A 25,577-nucleotide genomic window follows, 5' to 3' on the forward strand; every position below is an offset into this window, starting at 1 on the left:
GACGCAGGTTAAGGTTCACTCTGCAGTGCTATAATCTCTTGTGGCTTCTGTCTTCTTCCTCCCGTCTTCTCTTCCTCTTTTCTCTCTGTGTGTTGTCTCTGCATGCAGCCAGAGCTAAGGAGTTTCGTATGAACTTTTCTGAAGTTTTACAAGGTATGGTCTCAAGATTTAAACATTCACCATCTTTATATTTCCATATAACACTGTGTGCTTCCATCAGAGCCATCTGTGTTATCCAACGACTCCAAGGTCGGGTTAAAAGAGTTCAGGACAAAGCTAAGAACGTTCAGAAACTAACTAATATTGAACAGCAATACAGATGTAGGTCAGTTAAGAAGAATTAAAGACAAACTACGGGCTGTTTAATAAAAGCGTTCTGTCAATTAATAGAACGTAGTCAAGATGATAAGTACGCCATTGTTATATTTAGTGATAAGTTTTCTATACCTGTGTCCCAAGACCAGAAACCATAATGGAAATAGTATCCGACACATTCAACAAACTGGTTTCAAGATCAGCAGCTCTGCTGTGAGTTTACACCGATCAGCCAACGTTAAAATCACTGACAGGTCAATAACATTGATCATTTGGTTACAACGCAGTGTTGTGCTGGGAAACCTTGTGGTTTTCGTGTGGGATGCAATTCAACACGCACCACCCACCCAAACTACGTGACAACGTGCTGTTTACCCCTCTTCACAACAGTACTCCCCCGACTGCAGTGGCCTTTCAGCATCTTTGAGATGTGCCAGAACAAGTCGGATTCACAGAGTCCTCAACCCACAACCCACAGGACTCAAAAGATCCCTTACCAACTCCCCTGATCACACATCACGGGACACCCTCGGGGGTCCTGTGTCCAGACTTCGAGGGGTCAGAGCCAGCTGCGATACTCAGTGGCTCCTCCATGGAATCAGACAACAAATGCTCGATCGCATTGGGAATTTGGAGGTCGGGTTGAAGCATCCATCGGACGTGTCAGAGCAAGTCTGATCTATGGAGGCCCCACCTCCCATCCCACAGGACTCAAAGGATCCATAACCAACACCACGGGACACCCCCAGAGGTCCTGTGTCCATGTGTTGTTGACTCAGTACTGCATCCACCATTTGTCCTCAACCGATCAGATATGTTCTGGGATGTCCAACGGATGCTTTATCAGATTTATCGGAGGCCGGGTCGACACCAACCCGCATAAATTCAGAGTATTCTCAGGAGAACATTTGATTGTAATTAGATCATCAATGTTATTTACTTCACCTGTCAGTTTATTGGATGATCTTTCCGCTGGACTACATAACACAAAATACCAGTTTGTACCAGTATATTTTCTGATGTCACCAACAAAACCTGCACATGTTCACCTGAGTTTCATTTAGTTCTGAAAACGAGCCGCAGTGAGTGAACACATGCAAAGTGTGTTTTTTCTATCCAGGGCAGCATGACAAGTGCTTCAGACAGGAAAGGCGACGATGTAGGAGGTGAATGTGACCACACACCTTTTCTAAGAAGAGACAGACAGAGCAAGAGCACAAGACAGATGGAAACTGAAGCGCATTTGTTTGGTGCTAATTTCAATATGGTTTCCTACTAAAGCCAAAATAGGCAACGGAAAAAAGACGCTCAGCAGGCAGAGAGGTGAGAGAGGTGGCTGACCTGCCAGATAACCTGAACCACACAACAGGATCTTTGCATGTTTGAGCTTTAAGCTGTTTGAACTCTTTCATTTTCAATCTCTGCCCGCTGGTGGAAAGTCAGCCCCTCTGACATATTTCTGTTGTACCTCGTGTCATTACACATCACATGCAGATCCTTCCAGACATTAACTCACTTGTGATTTATAAAATCAAATCTCATAAACTTTGATTATATGGCAGCTGCATCAAGCTACCTACTTTAATCAAACCATGCACTGTTCACTTAACAACATCACGCTCCAAAAACTTAAAGAAATGTCGTGTGATGGTGTACAAACAACCACAGAGACGCGTATTTGGAGTGAATTTATAAAGTGAAATAAGATTTTGTGGTGATTTCATAGATTGATGAGTCAAAAACAGAAGATGACGGACACCATGTGAAACGTTACTGTTTCAGACATCACCGTCCTCGTCCACCACATCCTTCCTCTTCCTATAGCTTCACTGTTTTAAATGAGCGCTTCATGCACTTTGACTTACTGCTGCTGTTCAGAAGCTGCAAACTTTGTTCTTATTAATAGCTTGTACGAGAAATTGAGTTCTGCTTCCTGAAATGAAACCATTTTAGGCTGTAGTTCATTTTTAGTAATTATCAAGTGTCATCTCTGTTCCTAACTTGGCAAGCTAACAATATAAATACAACATAATGTACAGACGTGAGTACAGGCCAGGTCAGAGCTCCCGTCTCTACACAGGTTGATTTATACAAGAAACGTTTCTTTGTGTTTCAGCTTTTAATCCAAAGCTCCTTTCAGCTCCATGAACACATGCAGTGTATTCTGAGTTCTGTGCTGTGTTGGTCGGGGTCATGATAATATCACCATGTTATATATTTTAGTTATTAGGTAATAAGGCCCGTGTATGTCCTGATAATATACTTTCCATCATTATTAAGTCTATATAAGTGTTAACGGTAGCATCGTTTACAGGTTATAAGACAGTTTAAGCTTTTGTAAGAACCGTAACAGTTTGTTGACCCCTGAAGGACATTTTTAAAGACTATTTTTATTGGACATTTATACTTTTAAACCATCCATGAGCGTGTTTGTGTCGATGATGGGATGCTGTATGTGTGTGTCGCTCAGCCTTCCTCTCCTCCTCTTCCTCCCTCAGGGAAGCTGACGGCCTACGACACCGACGGAGACGGAGACTTTGACGTGGAAGATGCTAAAGTTCTGCTCGGCAAGTTCACTTTAATTCTTTTTCACCGTGCTTGCTCTCTGTGTGTAGTGTGTGAGGAACTGATGTGGTTTACAGTCATGTGACGGTGCCTCAGCTGTAACATTAACCAGTCTTCTCTCTGTGAGTTCAGGCAGATCTGTGTGTCAGTGGGGCTAAAACCAGCCTTGATTGTGTGTCAACTCACAGTCATGACATTTTCCGATCGCCTGTTTTGTTACAAGAAAAATCAGCATCGTGATTATGTTAAAATTCATAGTTCAGCTGTTGTGAGTTGATGTTTGTACGAGGTGTAAGAAAAGATTTGGCTGTCTGTACTAACTGATAATAATCCTTCACTTTCTGTTTGGATTTCTTCTTTATAGTCCAACTGAACACAAGTTAGACAATAATTCAACTTAACTGGGAATCAACCCATAAAATGTGGTTGGACTGCACAAAAATATATAAATATATATCAAGTAGATGTTTGTAAGCTCCTTTCGCGCGTTGTTCATTAAGGGTTTTAAATTCTAGTCCAGCTCGATATAAAGCTGAGTGACGGTGGTCAGCGAGGGTCAATCAACCACAAGGTCTCTCAACGTGATTACTGCAGAGTCATGGGACGTGGGAGTGAATGCAAACTCACATTAAAGACAAAATCCAAGCCAGTTGTTAGAGCACACGTCCCGTACAGAGGCATCGACCTCGATGCAGCGGCCCGGGGTCGAGTCTGACCTGTGGCGCTGTGCTGCGTGTCATCCTGCTTCCTGTCGTCTCTCTAAGCTGTTCCATCAATCAGCCACGAAAAGGCCAAAAAAGAAAGAAGGCAAAATCCAGATGTCAGTGGTTGTTTTGGGGTGTTATTGATGGTCACATGTCGTCATCAGTGTGCAGAGTTCAGATTATTTCAGCTTCCCGCTTCAATATTATCAGTACTTCCTGTGCTGTGTTTAATGCTCCTCCATGTGTTATTTCAAACATTAGGGACACAGATGAATAAATATTGTGTCTCTCAGGACTAGATTATAAAAACTTCCCAACATCAGGAAATACAGAAGAACGGCAAGAAAAGAAATCATGTAAAGACTTTAAATTCTTAAAAGACTTCATACACTATATAATCGTCTGGACATTGATAACGTACAAACTGAACAAACTGAACTATTTATATTGTAATAATTGTAAAAGCTGGCAAAGAGTTCTTGAAAGAACGACAGATTTTCATGTATAAGTCTGCTTTCTGTTTTGTTTTTTCCTCGTTCATCTTGTCTAGATGTAATCGACGTCTGCGTACCAACATGAACTGAGTCATGTTTTTGATTTGTTATCTGTGTCTGATGAACCGTCAGTGGATTCACATCAGTCTGTGGATATCAGACATGTAACTATGAGTCATTCCAACCTGTATCATCCTGTAAATCTTAAGTTAAGACCTTGAAGAACTAGGCAGGGAAATAGAGCCAACATGGCCGCCTGACGGGACTGAGACAGGAAGTTATTTGTTGTTAATGGTCTAAATGCGACTTCTTTAACTCACTATCTCTCTCTTTCCCACATCATCATCCTTTTATTTTTGCCCTGTTTTTGTTCCGGTTGATCTCCGTTCCTTTGTTCCATCCTCCCTCCTTCCTGCTTTGCATCCTTCTTTCTTGCCCTCTATCTCTTATTATTTCCTCTCTCCTTCCTTCTCATTGAATATTCCTTCTCCTCCTTCTCGTCCTATAATTCACTTCCTTTTGGACTCTCCATCTTTTGCCTCACCTTCGTTTCTACCATCCACTTTTTCATCTCCACCTCTGCTCCCATCCCGCCTTCCCTCCTTTTCTCTCTCTCGTCAGGCTTGTCCAAAGATGGCGGTGGTAGTGCGAATGCCGAGTCGCTTGAGGAGGTTCTTAATATTTTAGCTGAGGAGGGCTCTGATTGGATCTATGGCTTCTTCACCTTCCTTTATGACGTAGTGTCCTCGCCCGTAGAGCGGGGCGAGGAAAAGGAGGAGGGGAAGGAGGCGGCAGCTGAGATGCAGGAGGAGGGTGGCACGACCTCCTCTGATGACGGGGGGGTCGAAGGGGTCATACTGGACCTCCAGAACCAATAGGAGGACAGGAAGCAGAGCCACAGCCCGTAACAAGGCTCCCTGGTCCCACTGCCGACCCCTGAGGACCAGACTGGGATGTAGCCCAGTCCAGCTGGAGGAGGATGGGAGTGTGTGTTGTGGTGCAGAGGACCTGATGGAGGACGGTCTGGTTTCCACTGCTGGGCCAAACTGGGCAGACTGGGCTCATAGTCCTTGAAAAGAACATGGAAATATCAGCCTGTACTGGCTCATGACAAACTGTATATCGGTATATTTTGGGGGCTGCACAATAAGGAAAAACAAATTCAGTCAAATTGGGATTATTTTGACAGATGTGTGATTATCACGATTACTGGGAACAATCATTCTTGCAACACATTTTTCATTTTCACTGAAAAAAATCATGATGATGCAGCTTCTGTTGGAGTCTTTACACAATATGTCGATCATGGGGATCTTTAATTATCGGGAAAATCACATGAAAGACTCGAGACGTCCAGCCCGCTGATGTACACACATGTATTGTTTCCTGAGCCGGTCACTATGACTGAAGGCACAGCTTCCCCACAAGTTTCACCAGGTTCACCGATGATCTTTCAATCAAATAACTAGTTTAAAAATGTGCGTCTTTGACTCTGAAGCAGCATCTTCTCACACAATGTCCGGCCCACAACACTATCTGACAAGAACCTGCGAGTTTTACTTAAGTTACAATTGTGACAGTTCTTGGGTAAATTGTTGTTAAGTTTATCTGATCACAAATTATTTGTCTTCTTATATCTGTGATGTCACAATTCAATTCAATTTTGATTTTAAAAAAATATGTCACCTCCCACGGCTCTGCTACTGTTAGACGTCGACTTTTATGCCCTGACATCTGTTATTTACATATTCTACGAGGTGCACCTGAATGCACCATGATTCGTAGATATTCCATTGAAGCTCATTTTGATCAATTTTTAAAATTTGAAATAGAAATAGAGACATTTATTACTGTCCAGTTCTGATGTACTTGCAGGCAGGGGTAAACTCTTAAATCTAACGATTAAGAGTTCAAAAGTTATTGTTTTTATTTCTGATTTTTCAGCTACTTCAGTGTTTGATAAGGTTATATATCCATATTATATCGTTATCATCATATGAGACTTTATATGGTCTTACATTGTGGATAGAGTGATGCCGTGATAAGTGCCGTCTTCTGGTTTTGAAGGCTGTATTACAGTAAAGTGATGTCATACTGTTTTACTTCATCTCTACAATATTGTCACAGTATCAACATCGAAGTATTTGGTCAGAAATATTGTGATATTTTATTTGGTAACACTTTATAATCACCATCATTAATATATGGTAAGAATTCAACTTTAGCTTTTAACAATAATAAAATGCTTTATAAACCATTTAACAATAATGGTTCATGTTAAGTTGCAACTGATATCTATAATTTCTTGTAAATGGTAAATACATACTGTGAAGTACGACCATTATAAAGTTGTAACTGATTTATAACTTTATAAACCTTTACAGTAGCTTAATAAATGAGGCTACAGTAATTTCACCGTGATGCTTAACAGTAACGTTATCATGTAACTTAAAGGTTGAACAGTTGGTTGTAACGACACAAACGAAGCTGCTTACAGAACCGTTTACAGTTGTGTTGATTGTATTTTGCTGAATGATGAATTGATGAATCTTTGTACAGTTGAACAGTTTGGGGCCCTCAACAATTTTAGATATTGAACCATCAGTAAAACACGTTATGGCGGCCATTTTACTTTCCACCATAACTGAACTGTTGAGGTGAATTGTTCAGTTTTTCATACAAACTTGACATTTATAACAGTTTTGGTTCCTGAAAATATTCGAATATGGAGCCAACACAAGAAGCCTTGTGGCGGCCATTTTGAGTGAAATTTTGGTGCAAAATTTGTGGCATAATCCAGTTATGGGAGAAAGTGAAATGGCCGCCATGTCCAACCATATTCTCATTTAGTCCATAATATCATAAAGTATCATTGAACAGGCATTTAGACGAGTGTGCAGTTTATGGAGCACAACGGCTCCTGTGCATGACTTAAATAGACGGCAGCCATTGTTAAAGTTAGAAGTCAGAATGTCTGCTGTGTGACCGTCTACACTCATCCCCTGTTTGTCACTAACATGAGTATCTGTTAACCTTTGTCACACAAAATGACACGTGTAACACTACCGAGCCAGAACAGGTCGACAGAATAAACTGAGTGTCGGTGAAGTGAGTGTAAAACTCTGGATTTGATTCTTCTCATCGTTCTTATTTCTCTTATAAATGGATGCATTTCATTTCTGAAGGCAGCTGACGACCTTCCACGGTTAAAAACCGATTTGCGTGACACATGAAGCTGGTAGTTTTCATTAACGTGCTCTGCTGTCTGTTTGTTCAGATGACAAGAAGTTAAAGGGTCCTGCTCTCAGGAGAGACAGGCTGAGAAAAGGTACAAACGCTTTTATATGTGTGGACATTTCATCTACGGAGACTCCACTTAAAACTCCTGATCTGTCTGTTTCCAAATCTTATAGAGGACAAGAAAGAGGTGAAGGAGAAAGGTAAAAGTAAAGGTACTGCCTCACGTTCCTGTGTTACCGCATGTTTGATCCTGAGTAACTGAATGAATCTGAAAGCATGTGTGACACTGCAGCGTCGACACGTGTGACCGTCAGAGATAATTCAGTTTCTAAACTGGCATGTTTGGGCTCAGATGCTCCACACCGACTTCAACTAGCAGCGACAAAGGACAACTGATGTGTCCCCTCCAGTCGCCTGCTTCTCGGTCAGAAAGTTGCACTTGAACGCACCACAAAGACTGCAGCCGACAGCCAATCAGCTCGTGTGTTCTTTGAATGGAGAATATGCCGCGTAAAGGTTGAAATGTCTCTGGCGTTGGCAGCCTTTGTTGTGTTGTTTGTGAAAGAAGAGAGGAAGAGGCTCAGGTGACCCCAACTCCTACTCACAATTATGGTTAAAAAAAAAAAAAGAGTTTAAATAACTTCGTTACTTCAGTTATGAATGTTTCTGTGTTTCATATGTATCTTCAGTTAAACTGTACAAACAGTCTCCTGGATGAAAGTCCTGTGATTCTTTTCTTCATGCTACTCGCCTGACTTAATATTTGTTGTGTTGTTGCTCATCTTTTTGGATGATAGTAGCTAGAACGTATGTACCTTACATTAAGCTTAGCTGGACACACTTGGTGTGTTCGGTTGGCTGCAGAGTGAAAATGAAGGGTTCATATTGTAGTTTACAGTTCAGTATCTTCGGTGGCTTGTCGGCTGGTTTAGCTACCTGTCTGATGAATCAACAAACACTTCCCTTTGGCTTTAAGTTCTACCTCTTGTGTGAGGAAGTAAAGTCAGTTCCACCTGTTTGTATTAAGCTTCAGGCTCATGTCAGGCACACAGAGGCAATTAGATCTATCAGTGAAGAACTTTTCACTTATCCTCTAACTTTAAATGTCTCTGCTTGTTGTAGACACATCAACACACAGTCTGCTTGGATTGGATTTACCGTATTTTTGCATGAAATTTGTAAGATATTAGTTCAAACATTGAATTAACCAAAGCTTTACCTGATTACAGTAAACCTTGACATTACAAATGTCTCGATTGAACGTATAGAATAAAGTTTGTAGACTGTCATGTTCCAGGAACAGCTCACTCAGCTGAAGAAGAAGTCCTTGAGATTGTTGACGCAGTCTCTTTTAAACACTCCATCATCATGAATAAGATGAACCACATGTCAGCTCCTCACGAGTGAATTCATCACATCACAGTCGCCCCCTGGTGGCCGGCTGCTGTATAGGCTTTAAAAAATCAGCATGCATAAGAAGCAACTTCTGTTTTGAGGCGTGAGCATCTTTTTGTGTTGAGTGTGATGTGGCAGCAGTTTGTTTCACCTGGTTTGATGATATGAACTTTGATTTCTACACACTGAGCTTCAGTATCAAACAGTTTGTGTGTGTGTCATCCTAGAAGACGAGACGTTAGACGCCACAGATCAAGAGATAAAACTCCCTAAAGGTAGAGTCGTGGTCGCTCTGTGTTTGTCTGTGTGTGAGTTAGTTTGTAGCACAGATGAATCCTGTGTTGTCTCCATCTGACTGAAGAAAATAGGTAACGTGAGCTCACCGTGTGAATAAACGCTGTTATATTTGATATCCGGCTCTTTGTTACCGCTCAGCTGTTTGTTAAACGCTGTCGTGATGAATCTGAGCTGACGGCTGTTTGTCTCCTCTGTGGTAGACGACACAGCAGACGAGCCTGCTGCTAGAACCAACCGGACCAGAGGTACTGAAACCTGCACGCCTGAACAAAAGACTGTGTTTGGGTCTGACTTGGTATTTTAAGGCATGGCGTTAGTCTAATATCTTAAATGATCTAATGCACTTTTATCACAAACTTTTAAAAAACGTCTTTGCATTTTTGGATTTATTACTTTATCCAAAAATCCATGAATGAATCATTTTAATTAACAGTTAGAAGTGAAAACAGTATGTTTTTATTTTATTTGGCTGAGTGAGTCAAAAATGAGGATCTCTTGTTATCCTAACAGATTTATATTATATGTGCGAATATGCTCAGATGTGCTATTATATATTACAAAACTCAGCTTGTGCACTAACACTTTTATCTTACTAGCTACAGTGAAGATTCTGGATTAAAAAGGGTGTAAAGAACATTTTTTTCAAATAAATTTGGGCTCTCCGGACTTCTTAAAGACGTATGTTTCATGCTTTTTGGTTGTTTTGCCATTTTTAAACAAGTTTCCAGCTACTTCAGTTGTTTAGGAGAAAACAAAACTTCACCTGACTTTCCATCAACATGGAGGGAGGAGATAATAGTTGGATTTACATTTCTGAGCAAGTTTTTCATTTAAATGTGAACACTTTCTGGTTTCTTCACTCCTTAATGACAATAAACTGAACTGCTTATATCGTTCGTAGACGTCATCTCGGACTTTTTTAAACACTGAGACATTTTCTTTCTTCTTTTCTTTTTCATAACAAGTAAGCGATTAATTGAAGAAATAATTGACAGATTATCACAAATAAAAATAGTCTTTTGTGGCGTCAACTTATTGGAATAAATGTTCATTTCAGGTTGAGACTGATATTTAATTTTAAAGCCTGTATCAGCTGATATTATCGCTCATATAATCCATCATCAACCTCACTAATAGACGTTAAACAACAACATTTCAGTGTGATAATGTTTTATAACACAATTTACAAATTAAGTTTTATTAACATTTAGTTTTTCATTGAAAAACGTCACTGAGCTCGTTGGTGTGCTGTATGGAACATGTACTGGGTGATGATGTCATCCCCCCCAACTGTGATGTCACTCGCATATTTCTAACACGCCCATGTTTGCTGTGTGTTATCACGTTAACGACTGAGTGTCGACGACCGTTGTGTTCGATTCATGTGAACGATCATCCAAACCTCAGACCGGCCTGTCCGAGGCGCCGCGCTGCGCTCCGCCCTGAAGGAGGAGCTGAGGATGATCCACAGGAAGATGGAGGCCAAGAGGATCGCTCGCATCGCTCTGGCTGAGATCAGGGCCTTCCTCGCCGAAGAGGAGGAGGAGAGGGAGGCGGCCTGGGCGCTGAAGATGAAGACGCTGGAGGCTGCCCAGGAGCAACTCAGGGAGGAGAAGGAGAAGGAGAGAGCAGAGAAGGAACAGATGGAGAAGGAGATGGCGGAGAAGGAGAGGATAGAGCAGGAGAAGGTGGAGAGGATAGAGAAGGAGAAGGCAGAGAAGGAGAGGATGGAGAAGGAGAAGGTAGAGAGGATGGAGAAGGCAGAGAAGGAGAGGATGGAGAAGGAGAGGATAGAGAAGGAGAAGGCAGAGAAGGAGAGGATGGAGAAGGAGAAGGCAGAGAAGGAGAGGATAGAGAAGGAGAAGGTGGAGAAGGAGAGGATGGAGAAGGAGAGGATAGAGAAGGAGAAGGTGGAGAAGGAGAGGATGGAGAAGGAGAGGATGGAGAAGTTGGCTCGAGAGAGAGCAGAAAAAGAAAGACAAGAGATGGAGAGATTGGCCAAAGAAAAGGCTGCCAAGGAGGAAAGGGAGCGACTGGAGCGAGAGAGGGCGGAGAAGGAAAAGATGGAGAGAGAGCGCCTGGCCAGGGAAAAGGCGGAGAGGGAACAACGGGAGAAAGAAAGACTGGAAAGAGAGAGGGCTGAGAAGGAGAGGATGGAGAGGGAGCGCATCGCAAAAGAGAGAGAAAGAATAGCCAGAGAGAAGGCAGAGAAGGAGAGGCTTGAGAAAGAAAGGATCGCCAAAGAGAAAGCGGAGAAAGAAAGGCTGGAGAGGGAACGCATCGCTAAGGAAAGAGAGCGAATAGCCAGAGAGAAGGAGCGACAAGAGCGAGAACGACTGGCCAAAGAAAGAGCAGAAAAAGAAAGACTTGAGAAAGAGAGACTGGAGAGGGAACGTGTTGCTAAAGAGAGAGAACGAATCGCAAGGGAGAAGGAGAAGATGGAGCGAGAGAGGGCTGAAAAGGAACGACTGGCCAAAGAAAGAGCAGAGAAGGAAAGGATGGAGAGAGAACGCATCGCTAAGGAAAGAGAAAGAATCGCCAGAGAGAAGGAGAGAGCAGAAAAGGAAAGACTGGAGAAAGAAAGACTAGCCAGAGAGAAGGAAAGGATGGAGAGGGAACGCATCGCCAGGGAACGAGCGAGAGCTGCTCAGGAGAAGGAGAGATTAGAGAAAGCAGCTAAAGAAAAAGCAGAGCAAGAAAGGTTGGAGAGGGAAAGAGCAGCGAGACAGGAGAGAGAACGAATCGCGAAGGAAAGAGAGAGAATGGAACAGGTGAGGGCAGAGAAGGAGAGGCTGGAGAAAGTGAAAGCAGCGAGGGAAAAGTTTGAGCGTGAACGAGCCGAGAAGGAGAAAGCAGCCCGCGAGAAGGAGCTGATGGAGAGGCAGAGGCTCGCCAGAGACAAAGCTCTCCGTGATAAGATGGAGGCGGAGAGGCTGCCGAGGGAGAGAGAACGCACCGCCGTGAAGGTGGAAGTGAAGAAACAAGAAGGTCTGGAGAGGAAAGCAAACGCCACGCAGCCGAAAGCTCCGGCAGCAGAGGAGAGACGAGTGTCGACGGTCAGGAGAGAAGAGAAGATGGCTGACGGCGGAAAGAAGAAATGACAGAGGCACAAAGTTACTCTGTCATTAATGGTGCTACACTGTGATCGTCTTCAATACAACACTCTAAATCCTTCAACACATGATAACACGTTATCCTGAGACCAGACTGTATATGGGAGTGATGTTGATAGGTTGTCCTTGTCAAAAGTGTAGATAGTGAAGTTTCATATTGGCCAAGATCAATAACTATAAATCATTTTTAAAGACCGGGCAAATAAAAAAAGTCAAATTCAACATGTTTGTTTTGAATTCAGCCACTTTATAAAGGCACACAGGTTTTAATTACAGTAACACGACAATGAAAAAAACTACTTTTTAATTTACAGTTTTCTTCTCCGTCAGAACTCTTATTCTCACTCTGCTGTCGACAGGTTGTGGATGTGTTTTGTAAAATACTTTTGATTGTAGATTGTGAGTTGTAGTTTCCCGGGCGGCCACATCGACCACTTTGGCTGTTATAGTGTCTCTGGGCTCGTAGGTAGAGCAGACGGGCCGGGTGGTGGAGCAGCGGTGGACAGAACCGGCCCGTCCACTCCACCTAACGAGCCCAGAGACACGGGAGAGAGGCAGAAGAGGTCGGTGTGTTTACCAGGAAAACAACCGCTCACAAACTGCTGTATCAGACGTCACCAGAGCTACTGTGTGAGAAATCTCATGTTTTCAAATCACAGATGACTTATAAAGACATTACAACACGAGTCCGATGCTGCAGATAAAACATACTCCTGTAGGCTGATAAAGAAGTTTAGCGCAGAGTGCAAACCTGTCAGCATCACTGATCGTGTCCTGGATGTTGTTACTGTAGACGGTGAAATGTCATTAGTGTCTCTTCCTGGTTTTAAAGGCTGTTACAGTGAAGTGATGTCATTTTCTGAACCTACCAGACTGTTTCACTCGTTCTTATACTTGTCTTGACCCACTTAGTCTTTAAATCCACATCACTGATGATAACAATGAATCTCATTGTGTTAATATTTGTAAAAGTGCCAATAGTCATCCCTGTGATACTGTCACCAGATCGATATCGAGGTGTTTGATGTCACAGTTTCAGGTTTCAGTGTCTTTGAGCTCTGATTTAAAACCTCTTCAGTGTGAAAACGACGAAGGAACTGAGAGATTCAGTGTTTTGTTGCGTTGTGATTTCATGTTGTTTTTGAGACTTTCTTTCATTCAGATTGTATTTTTGTTGCTGCCTCGCTCTTCTTCCTTGTACGCAGGAATGTTTGGTGCCTTCACTGTTCTGACCCGTCTGGCTCTGATCTTATTAAGTTTTATTCTGAGCGTTGGTTAAACATTAGTCATTTAATGCATCTTGCTAGGAGAGAATCTGGGTTAATGGATGATGAATCTGAAGGTGATAGAAGTTAAAACTCAAGCTGCAACTAACTATTATTGTCATTATCAATTAATCTGTCTAATCGTCTTGATGAGTGGATTAGTTGTTTGGTCTATAAATGTTAGTTTCCTCCTCAGATGTTTTGTTTTGTCCACAAACCAAAAATAATCAGTTTACTGTCACAGAGGAAAGGAACCAGAAAATATTCATATTAACAATCTGATATCATCCGTCCATCTCATTCTCATGGAACTGATATATCCAGAAAACCTCGAGGGAATTTCTTCAAATTTGGCACGAATGTCAATTTAGAGTCGAGGATGAACTGATTAGAATCTGGTGGTTCGAGCTTCCTGTTCCTGTTTCTTCTAACTTGATATCTCATGATTGCCTTCAGAGAATCTCTTTAAATTAGTTTCACTTGAACTCAACGATAGACTGATTAGAATTTGGTGGTTAAAGATTATTATGACCACAAAAAACTAATTTTTGGCCTTTAATCAAGATTTCATACACAACTGTCTGTCAGGATAAAATAATCTTCTGGTCTTATTCAGCGCCAAAGAAGGAACTTGACTGTTGCTTGTAGTCGTTCAATAACGAGACGCTGATTATAGTTTCTTATAAAATGACTCAATCAAATCTCAAAGTATTCGACACAACTCGATTGATCGTTCTATTTAAACGTCTCGTCAGTGTGGTACATCTTTTCAGCTTTTTGACTGCAGGACAGAAACTAGAACGTTTGATATTTTAGTTCAATAGTAATAATTTAAAACATCAGTTTATGTTTTGCTTTGTGTGTTTTGTGCCTTGAGCTCACGGCTTCAGTCTCGCTGTACATTGAATCAACTCTGAAATCATTTTGCTTTTCCTTCAAAATGTGAGAAAACCTCTGGTGAATAAAACTTGGTTTTCAAATCGAGATGTTCTTGTCTTCCTTCATGGTGTGTGGAGTTTACAGCGCTACATGTAAACCCTTTTTTAAAATGTCTTGAAAGAGCAAATGAGTAATGAACATCACATCCTCCTCTTTCTATTCAACGCTATCTTTCTCCACCACAGCTTCCTCCTCCGCTCGCTCTTGTCGGCTCTTGTTTCCTCTCCAGAGAACGTTATCAGGGTTCTGTGACTGTCGACCTCCTCGCTGCTGCTCGTGTCGGGTTTCGTCTCCTACATGATAACAGTATTGACTGAATTAGAACGCTGCGGTTTTCATTTTGGCACTGTTGCACTCGACTGTAAACCAGAATCAGTTATGAACATATTTTGCATGTTGTCATTTTCATCCTCAAACTGTTTTTGTGTCTCGTCTTCTTGATAAAATCTTCAGAGTCAGTAAAAAAACTTCCTCAGCATCATCAGAATTTGGACACTCAGGTTTTAAATAGACAAAAAGACATTTTAGTTGTAAAGTTGAGTAAAAAGAAAACGTATCTCATGAACGACCTCCTGCTTTTCTTTGGGAGACGAACTCTGATATTGTGCACAGTGTGTCTGATTTCTACACCTGAACTTCTGATCACTGAACAGGGCTGAAAGAGCCGAACACACCACATGTGAGCGGTTCACCTGAGGAGGAAACAGGTGAGCACACACACACGCACACACACGCACACACACACACACACACACACACACACACACACACACACACACGCGCGCGCACACGCACACACACACACACACACACACACACACACACACTGTAGTCCTCTGGGTCGGCTGTCTGTTGTCTCGCAGACACATGAGCTCACTCTGACCTGATACCTGAGAAGTCCATCCGGTCGGTGTTTCTCCTCGTTCCCAGCCGTGAGTTCTGACCCGAGGGCCCGTCTGCCTCACCTGACCTCCGCTCAGCGTAACTCTGATCCCACGTCTGCGTCAGACGAGACTAGAAACTGTGTTACATCCACACAAAGAGTCGCAGACAAACTGAGGCTTCATATCAGCTCCACCCTGCTTCACTTTCACACCCGGAGACAAAATCACAATCATGACACGTCAGAACATTTAATGAACATGGAGGGTGTTTACATTCTTAATTAGATACGTGACTAAATGTATGACACACGTGTATCCTGTCTGCATGCTGTCCTGCATCTCCAACGCTGTCAAAACCAAAGAAACTGCAGAGAAGTTGGTGGAAACAACGAATCAGCACACTGCAGAGCCACAGGGGGCGGAGCCAACAGAGGCCACGCCATCCGAAACCCCACCTGAGGAGACGGCATCAGGTGTGTGTGTGTGTGTGGCACTCAGTAACAAATCATGAAGAGATGCAGAATGAAGTCAGATTTTAATTCACTGATGTCCTTCACGCTCTAACTTTATTATAACCATATAATAATATAATAATAATAAAATTGTTAATGTTTCTATTTAGAGCCTCCAAACTGCTTTATGACACAATGATAATATTTGAATTTTAAATAATTCTCTTCTGCTTTTTAACAGTTCTTTAGTTCTAAAAAATAAAGTGAGTTTCTGTTTTCTGTGTCAGTTTCAGAGCGCGGCGCCTCACCTGAGCACGGCGATGATGAAGGTATGTTAGTGACGCAGATCATCGCTGATTTTCTCTTTAACTGATGAAATAGAAGGTGCGGCTGTTTGTGAGCTGCTGTCATGTTTGAACGCTACTTCTTCCTCCTTGTGCCGTTATTATTATTATTTACCTGTTTCTTTGCTTGTGTGTCTGCAACACTGTATGGCCTAAACTATGTGGACACCACAGTCCTCATGCCTCAATGTTCTCATCGCCTTATTTAAAGATGGAATTTGTGAAATAAGGCCAGAAGATAAATGCAGTCGTCGCATGGCGGTTATTTTCACACTCCAGGTGTGAAGCTCAGATGCTTCATTGCTGTGTTTCAGGTAGCGTGACCTATAAATGAAGGGAATCTGATAAATATTCCTCATTTCACCGCCTCCTGATTGATTAGCAACTGAACTGACAATGAACAGTGAAAATCTGGAGGGACATATTTGATAAACCTTCCGTCAGACATCAGGTAACGTTAGCATCCATCCGCTTCCAGCCGACAACCACCGAGGCCGGTGTGAGCACAGTATCGCAAGAATGCATCAAGTGAATGTCTTCAGATTTGGTACAAACGTCCACTGTGACTCAAGCATGAGCTGATTAGAATTTGGTAGCTTTAAGGTCAGAGGTCGAGGTCCCTGTGACCTCACACAACACATTATTATGCAGGTTGAATGCACCGTGACATCATCATATTCCACACAAAATGTTCTGGACATTTCTCAACGCCGCAGCTCTGAAACAGCCTGACTGGTGCAAATAACCACGATGTGTCATGTAGTCTCTGAAATATCAACACATCTGGTATTAAACCTGGAAGTGAAACGCAGCGGATGTAACCGAATGGTGATACTGACTAGAAAGTGGTTGGATGCTAACATTAGCTCACGGGCTATCAAATATGTTGCTTTTCCAGGTTTTCACTGTCATCATTGTTTCAGTTGTTGACGATTTATCAGATTTCTAAAGTTTATAAAAACTGGCATCCTGGAAACCGCTACCACCACTTTTGAGTGTCCACGTCAGAGGAAATGACCGCTGTGTGAATGTCGTCTGCGAGCCGGACTGTTCAGGTGTCCACATACTTACGGCCATATTGTGTGCGTACAGCAGACACTCTGATTGGTTGCATCAGTCTTTCTCAATGCAAAGTAATCTGCCTGCTGTCTGCCCTCACTGTGATCAACCTGTGTGATCAGCTGACACCATGATGTCACCAAGGTAACTTTATTACCTGTGTGTGTGTGTGTGTGTGTGTGTGTGTCGTGTGTGTGTGTGTGTGTGTGTGTGTGTGTGTGTGTGTGTGTGTGTGTCTGATCCAGGCTCTAGATTTTATGATGTGGAGTCTGAAATCCAAGGTTGGTCCTGCTCTCACTGGCTTAGCGGCTGCTGCACTTTGTGTTTGGATGTTTGTGATGTTTCCTGCACGGGTGATGTTGCATGATGTCAGTCGATCAATAATGATTGATTATCTGTTATTAGGTATCTTTAATAAACACCAGGAGGGTAAAGGTTGAATTAACCGCCTTACTTTGAAGCTTTGCAGGGTGCTTACGCTGTGTCCGTCTAACAATTGTCCTTTTGCTATTATTTAATTATAACTGATCGTTTTATAACCCAGAACTGTTGATTGATCTGATCAGTGTGAAAGTTTCTGCCCCCACACATCCTGTTGATATGCTACAGGACTGATTATCATCTGATTACACATGTGTGTGTGTGTGTGTGTTTATCTGTATTTTAAGTGTGTTTTGGTATCTGCAGCTGCCGTCCCTCTGCCGGCGTTGGTGGAAGACGACTTTGTGCCAGGTAGTCTTTTCTTCCTCTCTTCATAGATAAAGGAACGACTAATGATGATGAAGATGATGATGATAAAACACGGAGTACAAAAAGATCAATGCAGAGACAGCACTCAATAGAACATTCACATAAATAAGTTATTAGTTCACCATGAACATGAAATTTGCATGAATTCAAAAGAAAACTAAATATTGATGTGAGACGATGAAGCCTGCAGGATCTCTCTCTGAATCAGGATAAGAAATGTGAAGTGACATGATTGTGTTAAACATCAGAGTCGTTACGTGTCAAAAGACTTTCAGTTTTGAGTTTCAGCTGCTGAGATAAACTTTACTGTGTGTTGCAGATGATCCTCGAGACAGCGCACACACTCACGGTGAGGAAGCTTCAGTGTCTGCGTCCTCTGCTTTTACTAAATAATCACAGTTTCATAATAAATCACTCCTTTATCGTCTTCTTGTTTCAGAGGATCAAGCCGACGGCATCGACACAGCTGGAGGTGAGACAATCAGGATGACGTGTAATCAGAACCAGAACCAGCAGTCTAGAACCTGTAGGAGTAACTAGTTATGATCCAGTCCGTAGAAGTCGCTGATCGAGCTTTTCATGTGTGGTATGTTTGGTACCAAGAGAAGCAGCAGAGATAAACTGTTGATGTTTCCTGTTGCAGTTCTGTTGGAGGAGCCGCCGCCAGAGGAGAGCGAAGGTGAGTCAGAACAAAGGTCCGGTCGTCATCTCCTCCTCCTGCTGATGGAAGTCAGACGAAGGTTCAGAGTCCACAGAACATTTCTGGAGCTTCACAGTGAAACAGAGCTGCTCACATCTAACATATCACGATTATTTAATCTGCTCCAAAGAGTTCATAGTTTCTCTTGAGCAGTGAGATGATGAGCTCACACAGTAAACAGTTTTCCATTTGCTGTTGTGGAAACATAGTTTAGTTAATCACTTCCTGGGATGACGGGAGCAGACGAAGACGTTTGAGTTTAACTTCCATGTTTGTGTCATCAAAGTCGGAGCAGTTACCGGATCTAACCTCAGTTCTGTGAGTGTGTGTTCAGCTCTCTCACTTCTTGTTGTCGCACATCATTGTACGATGAAGAAAGCGATCCAAAACAACACACAGTTATATTGTTTCTGTGAATTCTTCTGTCCACAATAATCGTGCAGTGAAGTCGTATTCTAGACTTTCTCCAGCGTTAATCACTGAACTGTTGTGAAGTGTTTGTGTGTGATCGTGACTCTGACATGAATAATAAACCTTGATGTTGTTTTTTTGTCTCTCTAGTGGAGTCGGGACAATACTTAACAAGCTCCAAGTTCACACAGGAAGCAGGTGCAGTGTGAATGTTTTCACTGAAGTCTTAGATTTGATTAATTTGTTAATTTGTTCTGTAGATGAAGAAGCTCTTAGTTTACACCAAGTAGAGAGATTATCGTTGGTATTTCCTGTTTTTAGTATATTTGTGTGTTTCTGTCTGAATCCTGAAATATCAGTGACTGGTACTGAGTCACTTCAGAGGAGTTTTTAGATTTCTTTCTGGAAACATAACAGAAAACTCAGTAAACATGAGAGAAAGATCGTTTTATGTTCTGGAAGTCAGTGAATTGTCACTAAACTCATAATGTGTGTTGATCAACTCTCTGCAGAACCAGTCGAAGAAGCAGAGATCCAACCAGAGCCAACAGCAGCAGAACCAGAACCAGAACCAGCACCACAGACTGACACAGAGAGCGATGGTGAGTATTTGTCAAGCTGTTCAGAAGCACGTGGTGTTTGTGGTATGACACTGACTCAAAAGGTGCTTGGCCCGTACGGGGATCGAACCCGCGACCTTGGCGTTATTAGCACCACGCTCTAACCAACTGAGCTAACCGGCCACGTCTGACAGAAGTGAAACTCCACCATCTGCTGGCCGTAGTGAGATGACATCATCAGGGTTTAGAATCTATAATCTGGCTCCTCGTCACTGGAGAAAGATCTTGAATACGGTGAATATTAAGTGTTAACGTCTCTTCTGCTGTGTCACAGGAACAACAGAGAAACAGGCCGAAGAGAAGTCCAAAGACAAAGGTAAAAATCTGAGAAAGGAAAATACACTATTTGTTTTTCACTGACGCAGCTTCTCACATTTTACTCACCCGTTCTCTTTTATAGCGTCTCCTCCAAAGAAGAAGAAACCAAAGTTACTGAATAAGTTTGATAAAACTATCAAAGCAGAAATTGATGCTGCAGAAAAGCTCCGCAAGAAGGTAAAGAAACTTTCACATTATTGATCTAGTGACATCACGCTGTAGCAAAAGCTGAACTGTTGATATTTTATGCATTTCTTTCTCCATGCGTCGTTTCCATCAGGGTAAGTTGGAGGAGGCGTTGAGAGCGTTCGAGACGTTGGTGCAGCTTCATCCTCAGAGCCCGCGCGCTCGCTACGGCAGAGCCCAGGTACTGAGCAGCACACCTGAGCAGCACTGCAGCACGGTGAGGTGTGGAAGTGTGTGATACGAGCTGTTCATGTGTGTGTGGCAGACGGAGGACGACATGGCGGAGAAGATGCGCAGTAACGACATGCTGCAGAGAGCCATCAACAGCTACAGAGACGCCGCTGAGCTGCCCGACGTGACGCCCGACCTCCTGAGAGTGGCGCTGAAGAGACGCGCCGAGCGGCAGCAGTTCCTGGGTAACAGATATTATCACTACTGCTGCTTAACCTGTTAGCTTCATGACAAGAACATTTGTTTTGCATACAAAGCTTTTGTAGTCTTCACAGTGGTGAGTGATATTTCAAAACTCAGTTGATCCGTACAGGGATCAAATCCACAATCTTGGCGTTATTAGCACCACACGCTAACCAACCAAGCTAAACCGCAATTTTGACAACATTTGCGAGGACGACTGTCTGTCGTGTGTGATGGCATCAGATATTTTTGGATTGAGAGTTGAGTTCACTCGTCTGTGTTTCTGTCGTGTCTCAGGTCGGATGCGAGGCTCTCTGGCGACTCTGGAGCGGTTGACTCAGATATTTCCAGAGGACATCAATCTGAAGAACGACCTGGGCGTCGCCCACCTGTTGCTAGGAGACAACAAGGGCGCCAGGAAGGTGTACGAGGAGGTGTGTGTACTGTATGCTGATGAGTCACCAGACACACACGCTTGTCTGTGATTGGTTGTCTGACGTCGGTGCTTCTCCCGCAGGTTCTGGCGGTTGCCCCCAGCAACGGCTTCGCCAAAGTTCACTACGGCTTCATCCTGAAGTCCGAGAACAAGATAGCAGAGAGTATTCCGTACCTGAAGGTAGAATAATAACCTCATTATTGATTTTTAAATTCTTTTTAAACAACCTCAAACCCGACGCTGCCATGTTGTGTCTCTCCAGGAGGGCTTGGAGTCGGGTGAACCGGGAACAGACGACGGGCGTTTTTATTTCCACCTGGGCGACGCCCTGCAGAGGGTCGGAGACGACAGTGTGAGTGACACACACACACACACACACACACACACAATACAATACACAAGTTACAGCTGCTGACCTGCGACAGTCCATCAATCCATTAAATCCAAACATAAACGTTGAGCTGCAGTGATGTCTGTTGGTCACAAGATGGTGCCAGAAGCTCTAATAAGAGATATGACCTCATGTGAAACTCATTCTGTTTCTGCTATATGGACAAAATAACAGGAACACTTTTCTATTATCATCCAGTCAGATACAACAACATCACAACCTGCATCTCCAGTGATGATGAAACATTTCACATCAGTCATAAACTCCACAGACGTGATTTATTGGACTGATTTAGATTATGAGCTGCTGCTGATGCTGAACCAGCTGATCCTGATTGTCATTCTTGTAGTCAGAAAGTAGAAATAGTAGGTAGGAATACCAAAATAATAATAATAATTTCACATACAATTCTGTGTGCGGTTTGTCCGAGTCATCAAGATCACAAGACGGATGAGATGAACATGTTTGTGTCCGTTAACATCAAGTGTAGTTGAGTCTTTAGAGGTCAAAAGGACCTGTGAGGTCAAAACAGGTTTTAATGTTTGTTCCACAATTTGGTAGATTGACTCCTCGATGAGACTGTGTGTCTGCAAAAGTCAGTTGGCCCGTACGGGGATCGAACCCGCGACCTTGGCGTTATTAGCACCACGCACCAACTGAGCTAACCGGCCATAGAAAGCTGCAGATCAGTCCACACTGTACAGCCGTATCTGTGGACAGGCTGAATCCTGCAGGTTGTGCTTCACAGTCTTCAGGTTTTAGATGTTTGCACACGTCTGTCTGACAGAAGTTACTGTTCAATGTGTAGAGAAACAAGAAGTGTCAGAACTTAATGAATGTTTGATGGATTATTGGAAGAGACCAATGATTTGCCTGATTTCTTCTCTGTGTTTTACTTCTGACATGAAAAGACTTTGAACCCGTTTCTGACATTCAGGATCATTATCAGTTTAAATCGGCCCTGACGGCCACTTTTACACATTTATGATATCTTTTACATGACTCTGCATTTAGCTGTCGGTACATGTGCTCAGCTCTCTGACTGAACCTCACTGTATTAAAGAAACTTGGTGAGAGAGTGTCGCTTCAACAGCTGTTCAGACCGTACGGGGATTAAACCCTCGACCTCGGTGTCATTAGCAACAAGCTCTTACCAGCCGAGCTAACGTCCACAAACTCAACTGAAGTGACAGTAAAATATCTCTGTCTCTCTCTCTCTCTCTCTCTCTCTGCCTGTCTGTCTCTCTGTCTGTCTCTCTGCCTGTCTCTCTCTCTGTCTCTGTCTCTCTCTCTGTCTGTCTCTCTGCCTGTCTCTCTCTCTGTCTCTGTCTCTCTGCCTGTCTGTCTCTCTGCCTGTCTCTCTCTCTGTCTCTGTCTCTCTCTCTGTCTGTCTCTCTGCCTGTCTCTCTCTCTGTCTCTGTCTCTCTGCCTGTCTCTCTCTCTGTCTGTCTCTGTCTGTCTCTGTCTCTCTGCCTGTCTGTCTCTCCAGGCCTACCACTGGTACGAGCTGGGTCACCAGCATGGCCACTTCGCCTCGGTGTGGCAGAGGTCTCTGTACAACGTGGACGGACTGAAGGCTCAGCCGTGGTGGACGCCTAAAGAGACGGGCTACATCGACCTGGTGAAGGTGAGAGCTCCCGCTGAGTCTACGTGAGGCAGGTTTCCTGTCAGTGAGACGTTTTAAAGCTGCAGCTGTCTGTCCTCCTGTAGACGCTGGAGAGGAACTGGAAGACGATCAGGGACGAGGCTCTGGCTGTGATGGACCAGAGCACCAGATCGTTCGTACCGGAGGACGAGAACCTGAGAGAGAAGGGAGAGTGGGGCCAGTACACACTGTGGCAGCAAGGTGACACACACACACACACACACACACACACACACACACACACACACACATATATATATTACTGTGTTTTAGTTCTGTGTTTTTATTGATTTTAGTTTCAGGTGGTTTTCAGAGTGGATTTGTTCATTTCAGTTTAGTTTTCATGACTCTGAAGTGAACAGCTTTTATTATGTGTTTACAATCTGTTTAACTACAGAACTACAGTCACCAGTATGGAGGTATGATGATGATGATGATGATGATGTTTGGTTATATTTTGTATTTTTGTGTGTTTTTAGGGAAAAAAGTTGGAAATTCCTGTCAGGGAGTCCCAAAGACCTGCGCACTGCTGGATAGATACTCTGAGGCTACAGGCTGCAAGAGAGGACAGGTACACACACACACACACACACACACACACACACGCACTCACACACACACACACACACACTCACACACACACACACACACACTGCTGTGCGATGTGTCCATCTGCTGATTTTGTCACTAAAAATATCCAGAAACTCTGCGATCGGCTGAATTTAAGATCAGTTCTGAGCTTTTACCCTCTGAACCAGGAACAGAACTCAGTTCAGTCGACTTAATCTGCTTATGTTTTTTAATGTGTGTGTGTGTGTGTGTGTGTGTGTGTGTGTGTGTGTGTGCAGATTAAGTTCTCCGTCATGCAGCCTGGTACTCATGTGTGGCCTCACACTGGTCCCACTAACTGCAGACTGAGGATGCATCTCGGCCTCGTCATCCCCAAACAGGGCTGCAGGATCCGCTGCACCGACCAGACCAGGTACCTCCTCCTCCTCTTCATCTTCATCCTCCTCCTCCTCCTCTTCATCTTCATCCTCCTCCTCCTCCTCCTCTTCATTTCCATCCTCCTCCTCCTCCTCTTCATCTTCATCCTCCTCCTCCTCCTCTTCATCTTCATCATCCTCCTCCTCTTCATCTTCATCCTCCTCCTCTTCATCTTCATCTTCATCCTCCTCCCCTGAAGAAGAATCTTCATCTTCTCAGTCCCAGCCTCTGCGGATCCCATCAGTCATCTCATCATCCTCCTCCTCATCATCTTCATCTTCATCCTCTGTCTTCAGCGCATCCTCCTCCGCCCTTCATCATCGTTATCATCTCATCCTCTCCCCTTCCTACATTCGTTATCATCCTCTCCTCTTATCCCTCTTTCACCTTTATTCCCCCTTCCCCTCTCTTTTCTTCTTTCCTTTTCCGTGTTCCTTATTTCTGCTCTTTTTATCTCCTTTCCTTACTTCCTCTTCATTGCTTTTTCCCTCTCATCTATTTCCTTAATTCCTTTCCTTGCTTCCTTTCCTGTCCTCGCTTCCTCTCCTCCTCCCGTTCCCTCTGCTCGTCTCTCTTCCCGTCACATGTTTCTGACCTCTGGTTCTCCTCGGTGTCTCAGGGAGTGGGAGGAGGGTAAAGTCCTGATCTTCGACGACTCCTTCGAGCACGAGGTTTGGCAGGAAGCCGACAGTTACCGCCTCATCTTCATCGTGGACGTGTGGCACCCGGAGCTGACGGCGTACCAGCGGCAGACTCTGAGCCCCATCTAGATGAAAGCAACTCGCCGAGGACGAAGCCGGACGTCAGCGACACGTCTAACGGACCGGCTGATTCTTCTCCTGCGGACAGACTGATAAACCCCGAGAAGAATCATGACGGACTGACCGGTGATCATTTTTATGTTTTTTGTGGATAAACTACTAAAGTTGTGGAAGACCGGCGGAGGATGGAACCATCAGACTGAAGGTGGAGATGAAAGAGAGTTACTACTGACTGTACATCCAGATACAACACATACGGTACCCGTTACAGCCCGACTGGACCAGGCCGGGCTCAATCAGTCCTGGTTCTCTTGTGATGGACTTCAGAATGTATTTTCTGGATCTGGAGATGACTCCAGGTGTTATAAAGCAGCTGTGGTGTTTCTTGCCTTCATGTCGCTGATTGAGTTGTCGAAACACTAAAACGTAGACCCGATGGCAGGAACACGGCGCCGATCAGAGAACGTCGTGGAAACGTCGCAGTTAACGAATCGAAGCCTTAATCTGACTCGACCACTGTGCATCACTTCAGTTCATCCAGCCGGGTCCTTAGTTCACCTTCTCATCACTTTTGCACAGTAACAAGGAAACACAAGATGTTATCAAAGATGATTTTATATTTATATTAAAAAATAAAAACCACTGAACAAATCTGACGCGTGTGTTTGTTTCTGTGAGAGGACAGATTGTGATTATAGGAGCTGCTGAAAAATCATCATTTCAAGGTCATGTGATGTCAAAATAAATGTTCTTCCTCTTCCTCCTTTTTTTTCCTTTCCTCTCCTTGTTTCCTTTCCGTATTCCTCCTCCTCTCCTTGTTTCTTCTCCTCTCTTTGCTTTCTTGCATTTACTTATTTTCATTTCCCTCGTTTCTTCTCTTCTCCTCTTTGTG

At 43.4% G+C, this 25,577-nt stretch overlaps 2 protein-coding genes and 2 non-coding genes across 4 annotated transcripts; 2 read left to right on the forward strand and 2 right to left on the reverse strand.

Moving 5' to 3' along the window:
* Window positions 1-111: 111 nt before the first annotated feature.
* On the forward strand, window positions 112-25,336 carry LOC115569914 (aspartyl/asparaginyl beta-hydroxylase-like). The gene is made up of 23 exons (XM_030398145.1): window positions 112-153; window positions 2,814-2,882; window positions 14,981-15,034; window positions 15,574-15,684; window positions 15,951-15,992; window positions 17,754-17,798; window positions 18,136-18,165; window positions 18,256-18,288; window positions 18,460-18,495; window positions 19,078-19,125; window positions 19,440-19,529; window positions 19,822-19,863; window positions 19,948-20,042; window positions 20,146-20,232; window positions 20,317-20,467; window positions 20,763-20,899; window positions 20,983-21,081; window positions 21,164-21,253; window positions 22,782-22,919; window positions 23,003-23,138; window positions 23,417-23,508; window positions 23,786-23,919; window positions 24,544-25,336. Exons 1-23 carry the CDS (start codon window positions 129-131, stop codon window positions 24,692-24,694), a joined length of 1,935 nt encoding a protein of 644 aa, XP_030254005.1. The 5' UTR covers window positions 112-128; the 3' UTR covers window positions 24,695-25,336.
* Window positions 7,356-14,372, forward strand: LOC115569922 (uncharacterized abhydrolase domain-containing protein DDB_G0269086-like). Its single transcript, XM_030398155.1, has 2 exons — window positions 7,356-10,875; window positions 10,972-14,372. The coding sequence occupies exons 1-2, from the start codon at window positions 10,471-10,473 to the stop codon at window positions 12,109-12,111; spliced, it is 1,545 nt and encodes a 514-aa protein (XP_030254015.1). The 5' UTR covers window positions 7,356-10,470; the 3' UTR covers window positions 12,112-14,372.
* trnai-aau (transfer RNA isoleucine (anticodon AAU)) lies at window positions 19,597-19,670 on the reverse strand. The gene has a single exon. It is a non-coding gene; the product is annotated as a tRNA-Ile (tRNA).
* On the reverse strand, window positions 21,894-21,963 carry trnai-aau (transfer RNA isoleucine (anticodon AAU)). The gene has a single exon. It is a non-coding gene; the product is annotated as a tRNA-Ile (tRNA).
* Window positions 25,337-25,577: the final 241 nt, after the last annotated feature.

Source organism: Sparus aurata, chromosome 19, assembly GCF_900880675.1.
Source record: "Sparus aurata chromosome 19, fSpaAur1.1, whole genome shotgun sequence".
In the NCBI taxonomy this organism is placed as follows: Eukaryota; Metazoa; Chordata; class Actinopteri; order Spariformes; family Sparidae; genus Sparus; species Sparus aurata.